The following is a 19218-nucleotide window of genomic DNA, read 5'->3' on the forward strand; positions in this document are numbered from 1 at the left end:
GGCTGTGTGATCTCACAACCACGGGTCAAATTCCTCCGGAGGGATAGCCTCACTTTACTCCTCTCCAACTGGCGCACGTGTCCGCAACCTAACTGTTCTGTGCGTGCGTGTCTGCCTTTATAAGCGCCAGCATCAGCATACACTTAAGTGGGGCTGCCGTCAGGGCTCCAGACTTCCTAGAGCATTGCGTCAATGGCATGATGTCACTTTTTCAAGGACAGCTGTGCCAGAGCTTGTGACTGACCCAAGGTCACATCAGCAGGTGCAAGTGGAGGAGTGGGGAATCAAACCCGGTTCTCCCAGATTAGAGTCCGCACACTTAACCACTACACCAAACTGGCTCTCTGTGATGTCCATCCTGAATCTATTGCCCATCAGCTTCATTATATGCCCAGGAGTTCGAGTATTTTGACATGCTATGAAGCATGCAATGGAAATGCACGTGTCCATTTAATGATCCCTATGCAAATACTGCAGCAGCACATATCTTGATAGTCTTAGAACCTGCATTGTATCTATAGATAAATATAGGACACTTGCATCATAGTGCAGTGTCATTTGATAAATACCTCACCCATTAGTGCAATAAATACTCTAGAGTCTCCTATTACCAGTACAGTAAAACAGAAGCTCTTTGGGTCTGGGCGACATCCATTTTTGAGCCACATGGAAAGTACACAGCAATTTCTGATCATGGCCTCAGCTTCTGTTCTTACCTGTAACAGTTGTTATGGTACTGGTTGTAGCTGCCCAGAGCTGTCAGGCAACCCAAGCAGATGGCATAGGAGAAAAAGATCTGAGTACCTGCATCCATCCACACCTGGAAGCAAAAGGAAACTATAGATTGTTAAGGGACTGAAGGTGCCCTAGCATGGCCTTTCCACCAACAGCAGCTCATTAAAGATGTCCTCGCACTCCTCACAGGGCTTGGTCAGGCACTGCAGAAGGAGCGTTGCCTTCAGCAAACTTCTCCTCCCTTGAATTACAGTCTTCCCTGGGAGCAAAGAGACACTCAAAAGGCACCTCTAGCCTGCATTACCAAGGGGTAAACTAAAACACACCTATGGTCTAATAAACTTAATTCACAAAGGAGGGAAGGTCAAACTAGCGCTTTTTCTCCATGGAACTAGAACAGGCACTACCTGCACGACAGGAAAGGCACTAGCCTGCCATGTCCAGCATAAAGTTGCCAACCTCCAGGTTGGGCCTGGAGATCTCCCAGAATTCCAACTGATCTCCAGAGTAGAGATCAGTTCCCCTGGAGAATGTGGCCACTTTGGAGAGTGGGGCTGTATGGGCATTATACCCCACTGAGGTCCCTTCCTTCCCCAAACCCAAATCTCAGAATTTGCGTTTTGAGTGCAACATATGAACACTTTACAGGGGTTTTTTTACCATATCTTGATCATTTTGATTTTGGTGGGCTTCACCTAACAAATCTCATAAATCGTCGACTGTTAATAGGGTTGCCAAGTCCCTACGTTCTGCCGGTGGGGGATTCCTGGCTTCTTCTTGGGATCTTCTGGCACGCACACTATGCACGTGCACCATGATGACATCACCCGGAAGTGATGTCATCGCACATCAGGGGGATGCTCTAGCATTCAGCCAGAAACTCTATAGTACCATAGAGGGTTTTTTTGGCCAAGTGCTAGAGCGTCCCCTTGGCGATGTGCCTAGTGTGATGACTTCACCTCCAGGTGACGTCATCACACCGGGCACGTTGGCGCAATCCCAGGACTTTGTGGGTGGGGTTCCCCCCACTGGCCAGATCCGGGCTGGCAGATCGGGGGCCCTAAAAGCGGGCAAACCCCCACCCCCCGGGGGGGGAAGGGTAAGCCTAACTGTTGAATATTACTTGACATTTGAATCCCCACTCATGCCATGGAAGGTGGCTGGGTGACTTTGGGCCAGTCACACACACTCAGCCTAACCTGCCTCACAGGGTAGTTTTGGAGAAGATAAAATGGAGGAGAGGAAAACGATGTAAACCAATTTGGGTCCCATTAGGGGAGGAGGGGAGGTTATAAATGAAGTAAATAAATACAATCTATCAGATGCAACGAGTTTTAAAAGACCATTATGTGCTTCTGATCAACTAATGTGAAATAATAATGGGCTGGATTGAGACTGGTTTTTCACTGAATCTTATCCTATTCCCCTCCCCTCTACACAGCTTTTCTCCTTGCAGGTCCTGTGAGTCCCAGCATAGCCTTTGTCAGTGGTCAAAGGGGAATCCCAGCCTTCATTGTTCACCAGCAGAAAAGGTTGGTCGGACCCAGCTTCTAATATTAGATTATAAATATCAATCTATTGAACAATCCAGCCCTACTGGATGCCAGACAACAAATGCTGTTAAATATATTGGTCCCCTCCACGCTCTGGCTGCTTGGAAAGCTTACCAGGATCCCCTTTATGAGAGAAGATGCTCATCACTATGATCTTCTATAATTCACAACCCTGGGGAAGTTTTGGGTGTGTCCGAGGGCACATTTCAGTTCCCAGTGAGTGTTAAGGCCCAGTGCTGCCATCTATGAGTTAAGTGTGCACCTTAGAATGTGTCCCAGAATCCCCTGCAATGCAACATTGTCATATGAGGGCAATGCAGAGGGTCCTGGGCAGACACTGATGTATAAAGTTACAACGTTTAAAAGCCATTGAGATACCCTCTTGCAGGTGAACCCAACATGGTGCCTGTGGGCACCCTGGTGGCTGCTGACACCTTTCCTGGTGCCCCCAAATGATTTTGAGAAAGTGGGTGGGGCCTGGTGGGGCTTTTGCCTAGCCAGGCTTCTGATTGGCCATTGGAGATTTGCTTGGTTGTGCAGATTTTTGGAAATGTTCTTTTGGCGGCAGCTGCCACCACAGCACAAGGATCTTCGCTGTGTGCCTGAAGGTAATCTTTTTCTGGGTGGCTCCACCTCCCATGGCAGCCATTTTGTGGCTGTACTCGTGCCCACCAAAATTCCAAAGGTGCCCACAGGCTCAAAGAAGGTTGGGTATTATCAGAATTCCAAAAGTCCCCACAAGCTCAAAAAGGTTGGGGAGCTCTGCTCAATTTCATATCAACAGTACTGCTAAATACCATGGTATAATAACTAGGAAATATCAGCTCCCACAAGTATCAAAAGCAAATATCACTGGGTGTCAAAACAGAGATTTATATACACCCAGGGCTTGACAAATTCCAGGGCTTGAGCGCTTTGTCTCTCTTCCAGTCTTTTCTGGTCTCAAAAGATTTGCTGCATGAATCTGGGAGTTGAGGAGGAGAGTTGCCGGGTCCCCTCGTCATGCCGGCAGGGAGGGTTGGGGGGGGCTAAACTCTATGGTAAAAACAGCCTCAAGCCATAGAGTTTTGCCCAAAAAGCAAAGCTCCCGCACCCCCAATGTCACTGATGTGCTGATGTCACTTCTGGGTGACATCAGCATGTCATACATGGTGTTGGGGGGGGGGTTTCCTCTCGCCAGCCAACTGGCTGGCGGCAGGCAGAAGCCCACAAAACCCGGGAATTCCCCGCCTCTACCTGGGGAATCGTATCCCTATTGAATAGACACAGCCCTGGACGATTCCAGTGTTAACCCCACTACTTTGTCCTCTGACTATACGTGTGCAAGGGGATGCTCTGGCATGACAGGCCTGGCACAAGGACTGATTTGGGTAACAGGAGAGTTCAGAGTGAAGACAGTTTAAGGACAGTGATGATGGTGCACTGAAGAGTGCCGCCAGCCGATGAGTTTTACCAGCAGATCTTCCCCGCTTTCCTCTCTCTCCAGCAGGCATTTCCAACCCGCCTCATGGGGTTGGTGGGGTGCAGTGAGGCACGGGAAGGGGTGAAATCGTTCCCTCTGCAGAGTTCCACGGATGGGAGAGGCCAGCAGAACTATTTGGCCGCCTTTGCTCAGCTCACTGCAGCCCACTAGCCCGTGTAGCGACCACCCCTCCATGCAGGTCCCAAGTGTGTGGGAGGGGGTGAAGAGCTAAGCACATACAAATGCATGTCTCGCCAGGTTTCTAGCAGAGGGGAAATGCAAGTTGGAGAAAGATTTGAGCACACACAAATGCTTTTCGGTCCTTCCAACTGAGCCTTCTCCCTAGTGTGCTTATGCGTGCACACACACAACAACAACAACAACAACCTTTGTGTAGCAGCAAAGAAACGGCCAGAATGCCCAGCCACGTGTTTGTTGCCCAAAGGGCCATGTTAGTGGAGTTGCCAGCTCCCAGTTGGGAAATACCTGGAGATATTGTGGGTGAAGCCTGAGAGAGGAAGCGGTTTGGGGAGGGGAGGGTCCGTACAGTCCACCTACCAAAGCAGCCATTTTCTCCAGGTGATCTCATCTCTGTCACCCGGAGATCAGTCATCATCCCAGGAGATCTCCAGCTGCCACCTGGAAGTTGGCAACCCTACACGTTAGCCCTAAGCGCTCCGTCTCTTAAATAGAAGTCAGTGGCCAGTGCCTCTTTCACCTCTCTAGCCAAGCAGCCAAGGTAAACACGCTTCCCAAGATAAAGCTTTGAGGCCGACCCGGGAGGGGTTAAAAGGATTACAAAGGGTTTCGCTGACCTATTTTTGTTTTCCAGGCAGGCCCCCCCCTTCTAATCTCCTCTGCACCAAAGGCTGGTACAGCGGCTCAGCTGGAACCAGGATTTAACATGGAGGAACTGGTCCTGAAGAGATTAAAAACGGCAGCTGGGCAAGGGAATGTCAGCAAACGGGAACGCATTCGTGACCGAGAGAAAACGAGAGAGGTGGTGCACGGTGGGATGGGGCTGGCAGCAGCTCTTTAGGGGCAGGCTGTCGAGGGGTCTTTCTTGCTGTAGCCACCCAGGCATTGCAGAGAATGCCAGGCCGCTTCCATGTGGAGAGCAGAAAGCCACTGTCGTAAAGGGAAACATGCAGACAACACTGTGCTCAATCTGGGCATAAATCGCAAAGCTCCTGTTGCTGTTCGCCCCCCCCCCTTCTTTCCTTTAGAGAAAATATAAACCTCACTTTCTTTGAAGAAAAGGGGGAAACCACAGGGTGGCCATGTGCATTTGCACACTTTCTCATAGTGACCCTGAAAAGGGGAGTGGAGCTAACACCTCTTCTGGTTTGCACCTCTTCTGAAGCCCCATTTGCCTTATTCACATGCCGCGGAGTTCAGCTTTGCACCATTTAGGGTTGCCAGATCCTCCCTGGCCACCAGTGGGGGAAGGGGGAAACCACAGGGTGGCCATGTGCATTTGCACACTTTCTCATAGTGACCCTGAAAAGGGGAGTGGAGCTAACACCCACATCCTCCCCTCCCTTTGGAGGCTGGAAACCCTAACCCCAAGGCTTGGATGCTTCCAGGAGAGACCTGTGGCATCTCTGTGGTTTGCACCTCTTCTGAAGCCCCATTTGCCTTATTCACATGCCGCGGAGTTCAGCTTTGCACCATTTAGGGTTGCCAGATCCTCCCTGGCCACCAGTGGGGGGTGGGGGGTATTGGCAGCTCCAGGTTGGAAAACTCCTGGAGATTTGGAGATGGAGCCTGGGGAGGACGGGGACCTCAGCGGGCTACAATGCCACAGAGTCCAAAGCAGCCATTTCCTCCAGGGGAAACTGATCTCTGTAGTCTGGAAAGGAGCTGTAACCAGTGTTCCCTCTAAGATGAGTTAGTGTGAGCTAGCTCACAGTTTTTTAGCCTCTGGCTCACACATTTTTGTCTTAGCTCAGGAAGGATGGCTCCAGAGCAAACTAATTTATACAGCAGCTAAATCGCTCGCTCACAGCTTTAATGCCAGTAGCTCACAAAGTGGAATTTTTGCTCACAAGACTCTAAAGATTAGAGGGAACATTGGCTGTAACGCCAGGGGATCCCCAGGTCCCACCTGGAGGCTGGCATCCCCAGCACTGAAGATGGAGTCTGAGATGGAGCTGCGATGCCATGCAAACCTGCTCAGCCATCTCACGGCGCCATCAGCCCCAGGGGTCAGAAGCAGCAAAACAGAAGGCGAGCGAGAAGAAAGATGGGCTGGGGGGGGGGGGGTTACAGCAACAGACTGTGGGTGGCCAGCAAAGAACAGAAGTCAACAGAGCTGAATGCTCCCTATTATGCTTTCCGAATGCCACACGCGTCTCCATCATATGTGCATACCCGAAGAAAGGAATGACCGGGGCGGGGGGGGAGGCAAAGAAAGAGAACTGAGGGTGGGGGGACTGGAGGGGACATACTTGGAAGTTCAACTAACGTTGTTCAAGACTGCTCCAATGCTTTAACCGCTGCAGAACGGAGTGGTCCGCTCTGCCTCTTTGGAGAGTGGGCTGCAAAGACATATCCTCCAGAATTTCAGAGGAGAAATGAGGAGCCGCTCCTCACGTACTTGAAACACCCTAGTTCTAAAACCGGGGGATCACAGCTGGAGCACGACAGTCCCTGCAGAAAACTCTTCTCCGGCTGGTAAATGCTGCATCCATTCATCCTGCAACTGCCAATCTTCTTCTATGGATTTTTTTTTGTATTTTTGTATTTTATGTGCATGCGTGTGTGTGTGTGTGTGTGTGCCCCTGGAAGTCATGGCGACCTCTGGTGACTGACCCCTACTGGGGGCCTGGAGGATATCCAGAGAGGTGGCTGAATGAAGCCTGCCCCTGCCTCCCTGCTCTGGTATTCCAAGGAGGTCTCCCATCCAAGTACTTGCCAGCATTGGCCCCGCTTAGCTTCCGAGATCTGATGAGATCGGGCTTGCCTGGTCCATCTAGGTCAGGGCCCTAACCTCTTCTATGGTTGACAGGCTTCAGGGCTGAATCTCAGGCCAGCCAGCTAACCCATAAATACTCAACAGCTTCTTCAACAACTTCTGTGCATGGCTGCTGAGGCAGAATGGACATTATGGCCACCGGAAAAATTCCCTGTGGGCTAGGGGCACCACTTCCCCGGAGGACCTCCACCCAGATCCAAGGAGGCAATGAGGCCAGGTGGGCCAGGAGTGAGCCAACAGCGGTGCCACCACAGCAAAGCCAGGCATTGCAGCTGCTGCTGAAACTCCTTCCTCCCTCAACTCAAACTTGCCCAATTAGCTTCATTGGCACACACATCCACACAAGGTTGCCAGCCTCCAGGTGTGGCCTGGAGATTTCCCGGAAGTACATCTGATCTCCAGACTACAGAGATCACATCCCCTGGAGAAAATGGCTGCTCTGGAGAGTGATCTCTATGGTGTTTTGCCCTACTGAGGTCCCTCCGCTCCTGACACCCCACCCTCCCCGGGCTCCACCCTAGGGTTGCCAACCTCTAGGTGGCACCTGGAGATCTGCCACTATTCACAACCAATTTCCAGATGACCAAGATCAGTTCCCATGGAGAAAACGCTGCTTTAGAGGGTGGACCCTATGGCATTATACCCTGTGGAGGTCCCAAGCCCTGCCCTCTCCAGGTTCCAGTTCCAAGTCCCCAGGGATATCCCAACCCTGAGCTGCCACCCCTACACACCCAGGCTGCTGGGCCTCCAGCTGGCCAAGCACGATTGAGGATGGGGCTGGTTGGGCAAGAAGAGAAGGAGGGAGGGAAGGCGGAAGCCCTCGCAGATTCACTAAAGGGCCAGTGCGTCTGGCTTGTCCTTGTGCAATCAGCCTCATTGGTCTTCCATCAGGTGAGGGGGAAGGGCCCCTTTCCAGGGCCATTTTGGCCTCCCAGGCTGCCCCTGATGCCTGCTCGTGCTCAATTAAACACATGTAAATAGAAGAGGAAGAAGAAGAGGAGGAGGAGGGAAGGGATTGGATTTATACCCTGCCCATCAGTACCCGAAGGAGTCTCAAAGCGGTTTACAATCTCCTTTCCCTTCCCCTCCCCACAACAGATACCCTGCGAGGTAGGTGGGGCTGAGAGAGCTCTTTCAAGGACTGCTCCTGAGAGAACAGCTCTGAGGGAATTTGTGACTGACCCAAGGTCACACCAGCAGCTGCATGTGGAGGAGTGGGGAATCAAACCCCGTACTCCTAGATTACAGTCCGCACTCCTAACCACTACATCAAACGAGAGGCAATAATCTGACACTAACGCCTCCACTTCAGCCCTAACCTCTTCCACCAATTTCTGATTGACCTAGAAAGTATTGTAAGCATGCGCAAATATTTAGGTGCAGGAAGTGAACAGAATGGATGGGGCAGGAAGCTGCTGTGGAGCCAAGGGAGGAAGTGAAAGGAGGAGACGCAGTGCTGAAAAGAGACAGAAAAGGAGAGCAAGAAATAACAAGGAACAAAAAGATGGGGGCGAGAGAGAGGTGAGAAACGCATGCTCAACCGGAACCAAGCCTCTCCCAGTTGCTGCGAACTTACCTGGGGGTCACCAAGTCGAGTGAGGTCTGGATAAAGGTAGAAGAGGATCCCTTGAGATGCCCCAGGCAGGGAGACGCCTCTGATCAGAAGAACGACCAGCATGAGGTATGGAAAGGTGGCAGTAAAGTACACTACCTAACAAAACAGCAAAACATGATGAGCAGGAGAGCAGGAGTCCCTCTTTGCCTCCACCTGTGCTTTACTTCTGTATTTGGGGATAAAGCATATATTATACAAATGCCACATGTCTTGAATACTCTCCCTTTCCAAGGGGGTCCCAACGTAAGAAGTGCTTTGCCACAAATTTTTCTCAAATTGCAGAAATGGGAAACATTCCTACACCAAATAGCCTGAGTTTATAATTTATTGTCAGTCGAGTGGTCCATTAAAGATTGTCTATTCTTATATATTTTATTATATGAATTCCATACAAAAAAAACAGCGCACTAGCCCATCCAAATACAGGTAAACAGCCTTCAACAAAGAAAAGGACATAGGTAGCCAGGCAAAAACTAGAAGAAAATCATATCTTTGTAAACTGGGTTGTTCCAAAGGATATTCTGTTCAGATAAAAATTGCATTAGTGGGAACCAGGTTGCCACAAAATTATTATAAGCTTTCTCAGAGTATGGTTGCATAGTGCCAATTAGGGATGTGCATTCAGTTTGGACAATCTGGGGGGGAACGAATAATTTACCTCCCCACTCCTTCCAGGGCCCTCCCCAGCTCGCCCACCTCAGCAGGTGAGCTAGGGAAGGTGGGGGGGTTCACTCCAGGCCTTCCCTGGCTCCCCAGCTTCGGTGGGCAGGCCAGGGAAGGCAGGGGGGCTAGCTTGGGGGGCAGCGGGCTCCCTTCACTGAAGGGAGCATGCCGCCTCTGCGGCGCAACTTGGGGGGGGATTTAAACTTTAAACCGCAAGTCATGCCGCAGAGGCGGCACACTCCCTTCATTGAAGGGAAGGCAATTTGCCTTCCCTTCAGTGATAAGAAACCCCCCCTTCAAGGGGGGGATTATTATACCCTATGGGAACAGTCCTCATAGAGTATAATTGAGCCAAATTTTTTGGCTAGTCCATCATTCCTGAACTCCAGTATCATTACCGATACTGGGTTTTGGGAATATCGGCAAATACCAAAATTTTTCGGGCTCAGTAGATCCGAACCCGAAAAATTCTGAAATTTTTTTTTGGGTGCACACCCCTAGTGCCAATGGTAACCTTTGCCATAACAAAATAAGACCAAATATGACTAAACCAAGTTTCGATGTAGGGTGGCAAAGGATTTTTCCAATGGGCAGCAACTGTATTTCTTGCTGTAGAAAGTAAAGTAGAAATTAGCTCATTATGCTCTTTATTTCCTACTGGCGGGGGTGGTATTTCAATAAAAAAACTTGGGAAGGAAATTTAACTTTACACCTGTAATCAAAAGAATATTTTGGTGAACCCTTTTCCAAAAAGACACAATGATTGGACAAGACCACCATATGTGGAGGAAGTCACACATCTGACCACATTTCCTGCCAGTATTGTCTATTCTGACTTTCAGCGGCTCTCCGGAGTCTCAGCCATCCTACAACCTGTATTGTTTTAACTGGAGAATGAACCTTCTTGGATTTTCCTGCATGCAAAATATTTGCTCTAACACTGAGTTCTGAGAACATATATTTAGTCCTCTAAATGCCACGAACCAGCAAGGTAAAAAATAGCGTATCATTTAATGGTTGCCCCCCAAAAAATCAATTTCAGGTGAAAATGCTACCTGTCAATTATGACTCCTAAACAAAAGCTTAGATTTGTTTCTCGCCTTCTGCAAAACCCAGTTCAGCTTTGGAGGCGATCCAAACAGAATTTTCCCCCTTTGGTTTATTTCCGTATTGAAATCACAGAGCTGGAAGGGAATCTGTCAGCCGGCTCAGTCCAAATGCCAGCCCCAGCAGGATTCTCTAGACATAAAACCTGCCATCACAATGAGTCAGGGGGGGATAAAGTGATTGCGTCTCCTCAAATGTAACTGAAGCAAAACAATGGAAGATAATTTCACTGGCAGCTCTTGCCACAGTCTGAAAGATTATCCATCCCTCACAATTTTACCCCAATCTTTGACTAATGAGCTCAGTATTAAATACACTGCTCCCCCCTCTCCAACTTTACCCTGACAAGCCTCAAGACATTAGGGTGAAAGAGAGAAAGGAGGGTTCTAAAGGCACCCATGACTGACTTGGCCAAGCAGGCATTTGAACCCAGATCTCCCGGGTCAAACTCATATAATGAAGGTCACACATCTGGTTCCATTCATAAAATATAAATTTCAGGCTCTTACAGCCTCAGTTTGCCTTAGGACAGTACAGGGAAGAAAAAGGAGGTTTAAACCTTCAGTCTCTACTCTCCCCATTTAAAACTAGGCTCCCCAATTTATTAGCATTTTAAAGGGGGGAAATGAGTGTTTGATAGACACATTTTCTCCTTTAAAATACTACCAGGCCAGGGAGCCCAGTTTCAATAGCTAAATGAAGTAGAGGTTGAAGGAGGAGGAGGAGGAGGAGATTGGATTTCTACCCCGCCGTTCACTCAGAGTCCCAGAGCGCCTTACAAACTCCTTTCCCTTTCCCTTCCCCTCCCCCTCCCCACACCCTGTGAGGTAGGTGGGGCTGAGAGAGCTCTGACAGAAACTGCTCTTTTTCAAGAACACCTCTGACAGAACTATGGCTTTACGGTCATCTAGCAGCTGCAAGTGGAGGAATGGGGAATCAAACCCGGTTCTCCCAGATTACAGTCCGCGCACTTAACCACTACACCAAACTGGCTCTCAAGGGAAAGGGAAGAGTGAGGGCGGAGCAGTGGTCCCAGTGTCTGGATGTGGTAGTTCAGTGGTTAAAGGGGAGCTGGATGAAGTTGAATCCATCCAAGACAGAGATAATGTGACTGGGAAAGACTGAGATGCAAGCTTGGTCCTTGCTGAGCCTTGCCGGTGTCCAGTTAACAGCTGTAGACTCTGTAGAGCCTCAGGGGTGTGGTTGGATTCTGCACTATCACTGGATAAACAAGTGTCCATGGTAGCATGGCTCCTCATTTGTGTGGGTCAAACCTTGCCACACTGATCCATGCAACAGTCACCTCCAGACTGGACTATTGCAATTTGCTGTACATAGGGTTACCCTTGAAAACCCTAAAAATTGCAGGTGGTCCAGAATGCAGCTGCCGGGTTGCTGACTAGAACATCATGGTCAGCTCATATTACTCCAATTCTGCGGCAGCTGCACTAGCTATCAATTAGTCTCCCAATTCAATTCAAGGTGTTGATGTTAAACTTTAAAGCCCTAAATGGTCTGGGACCCTCATGCCTATGGGACCGCCTCTCCCATTACAACCCCCTGCACTCCCTTCGATCATCGTCTAGGGGCTTCTTGCAGGTGCCTGGCCCCAGGGGTAGGGCCTTCTCAGTTGTGGCCCCTACCCCGTGGAATGTAGTCTGTGGAATGTAGTATAGGATGACACCTGTGCCCTGCTGGACTTGTTTAGCTTCTGCAGGGCATGCAAAGCTGAATTTGGAGATTAACCACATGTTTAGGCTGTTTAAAAAGTGGCATGGTGATAGCCACATAGCTAACATTTTATATTTGTTATTTGTTTTTACCTTATTGGCGTTAATGTTGTAAGTTGCTATGAGACCCTTATACACTGGGATGCATCCACACATTGTTGGGTATTGTGCTACTGCAGTGCTGCACTATAACCTCTCATTAGAAATCTGATTTACCTGTTGTGGGCAAGACAATCAAGTGACAAATTACCGCTATAGCACCAGAGTGCAACATCCAACAAAGCATGGATGAAATTCCCTCTTCTGCATTATTCAGATTTACCAACAATCTGTGTTTGAAAACCACTGATACATAAAATCAGTAGTTACACTCCATTATGTAGAGAGTACCCTGTTTGTTTTCCACTTACTGAAACTTGCTGGAAGTACAAACTGAAATATTAATACAGAATCGAGGCCAAATGGTGGGTTTTATGTTAATCAGTGATGGTTACAACTCATTCAAATCGTGTAATTTATCAGACTTACCTGTCGGGCTCGTGTTCATGCCAAACATTAAGTGAAGAAGCTGGAGTGAGCCAAACGGCATCCGAACAGTAGATGTTGACATGGTTCGTACACTTAGCAGCAGCTAATGCAGATGAATTGCTGTCATTTTCAGAGCCAATATCCATACCAGTTCCAAGAGTTGACTCTCTGTATACCAGGTGGGATCGTCATGCTGGCGGGGGGGTTGGGGGGCATTCCAGGAGTGGGCGGTGACATTGTGCAATGCGCTGATGTCACCCAGAAGTGATGTCATTGCATCAGTGATGTCGGGGGCAACATTCTGGTTTTGGGGCAAAACTCTGTGGTAGAATCAGCATCCAACCGTAGAGTTTTGCCCCAAAACCAGAACGTCACTACATGACATCCTCGATGTGATGACATCACTCCCATGAGACATCAGCACGTCAGGGATGTCACATGGCAATGTCGCTGTTTGGGGGCTGGGCTTCCCCTGAGAGAAGCTAGTAGCCATTGATAGACTTATCAATAGTAGTAGCTCTATACCTGCATTTTCCTCCCTCCACTATCCCACATTCAAAAGCTCTTATACTTATTTGGATTTAGCCTGTAACCTAGAAACAGCATGTAGTTTAAATCCCTTCTTAGCCACAACTCTCTCCACAAAGACTTTGAGTTAGGATTCATTGACCCTTTCACCTAATAGAATTAATCCTCCCCTTGCTCCAATCCTGTGTTTATACTTCGCTGTGCAGTGACGTAGCAAAGCAACTGAACTGCAAGCCAGTTCCAGCTCCACAGTTTGAATCATGCCTCTCCCATGAACTCTCTAGGTCAGGTGTGCCAAACTCATTTGTTATGAAGGCCGGATCTAACATAAATGAGACCTTGTTGGGCCGGGCCATGTGTGCCAAAAAATGTAATGCCAGGTAGCGGAGATATAAACTTTATAAAGGACACAAACACAATTATTCCTTTTACTTAAAATAAAAATATCCTTAAAACATTGGCACTACTGCAATATTTTGTTTATTTAACAGTGTCTGGTAACTGACACCTCTTGCTCTGGATTAGTGCATCAAAATGTCTGTGCTGTAGCAATCTTGAGTATGCTGTTCAAGTGTGTATCTGTAAGCTGCAAACCTACTTTTGATATATTGACATTCACTACAGAAATCTCATGCTCAGAGTGTAGTTGCCCTTAGGCAAGCCAGTCTCTTCCCTCAGCCAACAACCTGCAACATGGGAATTAGAATAGCTACCTTGTAGGGTTGGTGTACTACAAAAAGATGCAGGTTATGTGAAGTCCTCCAGATGCCTGAAAGCTCTATGCAAACGTTTAGTATTATGCCGGGATTCTCCTCCTCCTCTGCTTTTTCAAACCCATAAAATCAAATATAGACACATTCAGTTTGCTTTGGGGCACAGCCTACAGCAAGACCCAGTTCTTGTTGAGGCAGCAAGCCTTGGTTTTTGCTCCATCAGTTTAGACTGTAAGCTGGGACTTCATAGGGTAGAATGCTAACCTCCATTAAAAAAAAAAGAGTCCCTCCACTAGAAAACTGACATGTTAGGGGAAAAGACTGGACTACGACCCTTCGCTCCAACATCTGGCTATCAATTAGGGTAGACAACTCTGGGTTGTGAAACTCCTGGAGATTTGGGGGTAGACCCTTGGGGAGGGCAGATTTGGGGAAGGGAGAGACCTCAGATGTGTATAATGCCATACAGGCCACCCCCAAGACAGCCATTTACTTCAGGGGAACTGATCTCTGTTGTCCAGAGATCACTTGCAATTCAGGGAGATTTCCAGGCCCCACCTAGAGATTGGCAACCCTACAATGCAGATGAAATTGAGGGGTATGGGAAAGTATTCAGTCATATGAGCCCTCATCTGGCTGCAGTCCGAACATTCGACAGTCCAAACACAAACGCCCATGTCATAACCGGGGCTGCCAGCTCTGGGTTGGAAAACAGCTGGAGATTTAGGGGGTGGAGCCTGAGGAGGGTGTGGTTTGGGGAGGGGCATAGAGCCCACCCTCCCAAGTGGCCATTTTCTCCAGGTGAACTGATCTCTGCCGCTGGAGGTCAGTCGTAATCCCAGAAGATCTCCAGCTGCCACCTGGAGGTTCGCAAACCTAGTCATAACTTTGATTAAGACCAACCAACAACACAAGACAGCGCCTGTTCCAGATGTAGGTGTACCCTCTCAATGAGGATGAGGCCCAGGATTCCTGGACAAAAAACTGGATTGCGTCTATTTTTTCACAAAACTGGGGGCGAGGGGGGGGTGCAGTGTATCTCACTCTGTCACCTCTGTCGATGTTGATCTGGCAGGATGGTTCCAGAGGAAAGGAAGCCACCGATACATCTACAGACAGGTTGTTTGCATATTTTCCCAAGTTATGTCCAGGTATATAGGAGGCATATGTATACTACCACAGATCTCACCCTTATTTTAAGTTATTCTGTCTCTACGGGAATAATCCTTAAGGACTGTAGTTTCTAGAGTTGCCAACTCTGGGTTGGGAATTCCTGGAGATCTGGAGGAGTTGCCTGGAGAAGGTGGAATTTGGGAGCTCAGTGGAGGTATGATGACATGGAGTCAGGGGAACTGATCTCCACAGTCTGGAGGTCAGTTGTCATTCTCCAGGCCCTACCTGGAAGATAGCAACCCCAAACAGACTATAGTTCCCAGCATTCTTTTCTGGGGGGAGAGCCATGACAATTATGTCACTTTTATGCCTGTGTATGTTTTTAGCATAAACACACACACACACACACCAATTTCTTGTTTTGTTCACCTCTTCCTGGTCCAGTACTCCTATGAAACTAGCTCCCTTCAAATCATGCCCAATCAACTTCCTATTGACTTGTGTAAATGTATATTATCTGTTTTATTCAGCAGGGAACAGAGAGAAGAAGAGAGATTGGATTTATACCCCGCCCTTCACTTGGAGTCTCAGAGCAGTTTACAATCTCCTTCCCTTCCTCTCCCCACAACAGAAACCCTGTGAGGTAGGTGAGGCAGAGAGAACTCTGAGAGAACTGCTCTGGAGAGAACAGCTCTGAAAGAACTCGTGACTGACCCCAGGTCACTCTAGCAGCTGCCTGTGGAGAGGTGGGGAATGAAACCCAGTTCTCCCAGATGAGAGTCCACACTCTTAACGACTACACCAAACTGGCTCTCAAAAGGTCCAAATAGCAATTTCCAAACACACACAAACAGTGTTCCCTCTAAGCTGACTTAGTGTGAGCTAGCTCACAGTTTTTTAGCCTCTGGCTCACACATTTTGTCTTAGCTCAGGAAGGATGGCTCCAGAGCAAACTAATGTATGCAGTAGTCCAATCACTCACTCACAACTTTAATGCCAGTAGCTCACAAAGTAGAATTTTTGCTCACAAGACTCCACAGCTTGGAGGAAACATTGCACACAAGGCTTCCATGTATCTCCCACTCCTTGAGTTTCCCTCTCTGTTGTTGTTGTTGTTGTTGTTCAGTCGCACAGTCGAGTCTGACTCTTTGCGACCCCTCTGCACCAGTATTAAATATTGCTAAACCCTCAGGTCTCTCCCTGTTATATTTCCTGTTGGTTTATTCTCCATTACAGATGGTATATAGAAGACCAAACAAGGATAAATATGGCCTGGGCAGAGCAAAAATGTCAACACTGGCTACGGTTCTCAAAAAGTTTAGAAATTGTCAGGGGAATCAACAAAAATGTGACAAGCCTTCAGAAAAAGTCCCAAAATAATAAAAGTTACAGTTAAGAAAACACAAAGGAGAAGCAATCCTAATTCCCAATGTAATCTGAACGCAATTTGGAAACAATGCGTCCATAGAAATCACAATCACTTCTGCTACAGACAAACCCGCATCCTGAATATATAAAAATAAAACATATGGAAAACCACTTCAGAAGACTAGAGGAACTGGTGCTTCTCTTACTGTAGAACATCAGAAATTTCTCTCGTTCCAGTAGACTACAAGTTCAAGGAAAGAATTAGCTGAACTCACACAGAAAACGTACTCTGAACACCATCACCCCCCACACACACATGCAGAAATGTCACTTGTAAAACAAAGAGGTTAAATTTCCTTGCACAAGTTAGTTATTAACTAGCACAGTTTCCATATATATGGGAACAGAAAAGAACTAGAGCACATGTGGTATCTGAATCAGCTACGACAGCCTCAAGATTTTCATTCATCCCCTTAGGCCATGTGTTTTATAACTTCAAGATCCATTGTGCTTTAAAAAAAACCAAACCTATTATTAGGACTTTCTTTTGTATAACCCAAAATGTGAAGTCTGTTATCCTCAAGAAAAAATGCTTTACTAGAATGGCACCCATTTTCTTCAGATGGTTTTTGCTTGTGGTTTCCCCAGTATTATTTAAGATTTCTAAATGTTTTTCTCCCTTAGAAACTTCCAACACAGGCATTTAATGACAATAGCACTTGGTTGGGGTTTGTGGTAGAAAGCGCCATCAAGTCGCAGCCTCAAGAAAAAATGCTTTACTAGAATGGCACCCATTTTCTTCAGATGGTTTTTGCTTGTGGTTTCCCCAGTATTATTTAAGATTTCTAAATGTTTTTCTCCCTTAGAAACTTCCAACACAGGCATTTAATGACAATAGCACTTGGTTGGGGTTTGTGGTAGAAAGCGCCATCAAGTCGCAGCTGACCCGTAGGGTTTTCAAGGCAAGCAGTCTTGTAGCTACCGTGGGGCATCTTGGGGCTGGGCCCCACAACTTCCCATCCAGCCCAGGACCCCCAAGTGGCGGTGGGTGTGGGGAAGGAGCCGGGTATTCCTTTAATTCGATTAGCTAGTGCCCCCCAAGAAATTTAAATGCCTCATGACTAAAAAAAATCCTGACCACGGGCCTGAAGGCGAGAGACAGACAGAGGTGGTCTTTGCCATTTGCCTTCCTCTCTGTAGCAACCCTGGACTTCCCGGGTGGTCTCCCATCCAAATACTAGGCAGGACTGACACTGCTTAGCTCCCAAGACCTGACAAGATCATACTGGTCTGGGCTTCTGTCAGAGCTGCTTGGGGTTATGTGTGGTGAAATTCTTCAACATATACTGTCTAATATTACAGGCAAGAATATTTGCCACAATGGGAGTGTCCTTGCAGAAATCCCATTCCTAGCAGAGCCTGCAGATTTCTTTTGTCTAGCAGTGTTAACAGTACACGACTGATCTTTTTTAGTTGTTGTTCTCTTAAATGCAACAACAGGTTTCAAGTCACACAAAAGCATAGTTTCTTAGGTGCCAATTCTGATGCTTTTCTTCAGGCCAACTCCAATGTTCTTATCAATCGAAGTACCAATAATCCATTTCCTTTCTCTCATTTCCTTTTGAGTAGACTGTTCCTTCCTAATCTTAAGATTCACATGCTACCAGATGGACAGCTGGTAGAAACCAAGTCACACCATAAAGGAGAAGCCTCATTTTAAAGTCATCAAGTTTGAAACCATTTCTCTTTAAGTCGTAAAAACTGACTACATGGCAAATTGGTTTTGATATGTTTCAAAGGACGACAACGATAGCTCAAAATTAATTTTCATCCGTGGGATTTTTTTTTTTATACAGACCATTTCCCCCATCTTCTTTTTGAGCCACAGCCACCAAAAATAATAATTTGGCTGACATCACAATTGAGTTCAGAATTTGCTCTGATCTTCTCTAGAATCCACCGAAACATGAACAGCTGACAGAGCTACATCCCTTTCCCTCCTCCCTAGTATTTGTGCAATAAAATGTTATCATCTCTCAACAGCTGCAGGATATGAAATGGGAAACTATACACAGTGGGGTACCTTAGCGTTCATGCACACCCATTGACATGCGAGTGTGCTCGGGACAGGACACATCCACTCAGACCCTTGGGTTGTAAAGAAATGTACTAGAGTAAATCCTACTTTTCTGACTTGTGGTGACCCTGCAAGTCTCCCAAGGCAAAAGACATTCAGAAGTGGTTTGCCATGGCCTGCCTCTGCATAGCAATCCTGGACTTCCTTCATCAAGGTCTCCCATCCAAATACTGACCAGGGTCAATGCTGCTTAGCTTCCAATATCTGACAAGATTAAGCCAGCCTAGCCCATCCAGGACAGGTAAAAGTCCTAGGCAGGGAGCTAAACTCTGAAAAGTGGCAATCTTAGTGACTTGACACTAACAGATTTTTTAAAAGCGTTCTTTAAAGAACAAAGACAAGCACAAAATAAAGGGAGTAATTTGCCACAGCCAAGCACCAGCAAATAGAGACTACCCCGGTGAACAGGGAATTGGGTGCCTGGAAAACGCAAAATCTTTGCTCCAGTGTAAGTGTTTGGCCCAGATCCAGGACTTTGACCATGTGGGTTCAATGCAACAATAGCAGATGTTTGGCTTAAATGTGAACTCCCCCCCTCCACTCTAAAGCAGTGTTCACGCTGACTTTATTACTAGAAAGCCTACTGAGATCAGAAACAATGTTCTCTGCCTCATGTTGTTCTATAACAAACATGATTTGGTTTGGGTCTGTTCCACATGCCTTTGCCAAGTTCTTCCATCTGTGACACCCGTTTTAAGGGACAGAAAGTCTCCAATGGTGCTTCCTTCTCCATAATATTATTGACACAAGGTTACCTTTCCTGCATCCATGGTGCTCCTGCTCTAGTGGAATGGAAAGACAGCTGTGACAGAATGCACTTTTAAAAGCTTACAAGTGCCATACAAACAGGTAAAGGACTGTGAAGGATTAATTCTTCACAGATCCAGAGAGCCCTGATTGACAGGCTGTTCCAAGAGATCTGATTGGTCAGCATCAGCTAAACAGAGAAAGACTTCTGAACTGAATGCTGAGGAGAATTGAGTCTGATT

General features: G+C 47.4%; 1 protein-coding gene across 1 annotated transcript in view; it reads right to left on the reverse strand.

Annotated features, from left to right (window-relative positions):
- Positions 1–19218, reverse strand: part of LOC107120229 (sodium- and chloride-dependent GABA transporter 2-like) — an 89264-nt gene that overhangs the window by 20475 nt on the left and 49571 nt on the right. Inside the window, exons 6-7 of the mRNA XM_015422871.1 lie at positions 8304–8438; positions 717–820 (exon numbers count right to left, since the gene is read on the reverse strand). Coding sequence (XP_015278357.1) covers positions 717–820; positions 8304–8438 — 239 coding nt within the window. The remainder of the gene's footprint in view (positions 1–716; positions 821–8303; positions 8439–19218) is intronic.

Source organism: Gekko japonicus, unplaced genomic scaffold (genome assembly GCF_001447785.1).
Source record: "Gekko japonicus isolate JY-2015 unplaced genomic scaffold, Gekko_japonicus_V1.1 scaffold1229, whole genome shotgun sequence".
Lineage (NCBI taxonomy): Eukaryota > Metazoa > Chordata > Lepidosauria > Squamata > Gekkonidae > Gekko > Gekko japonicus.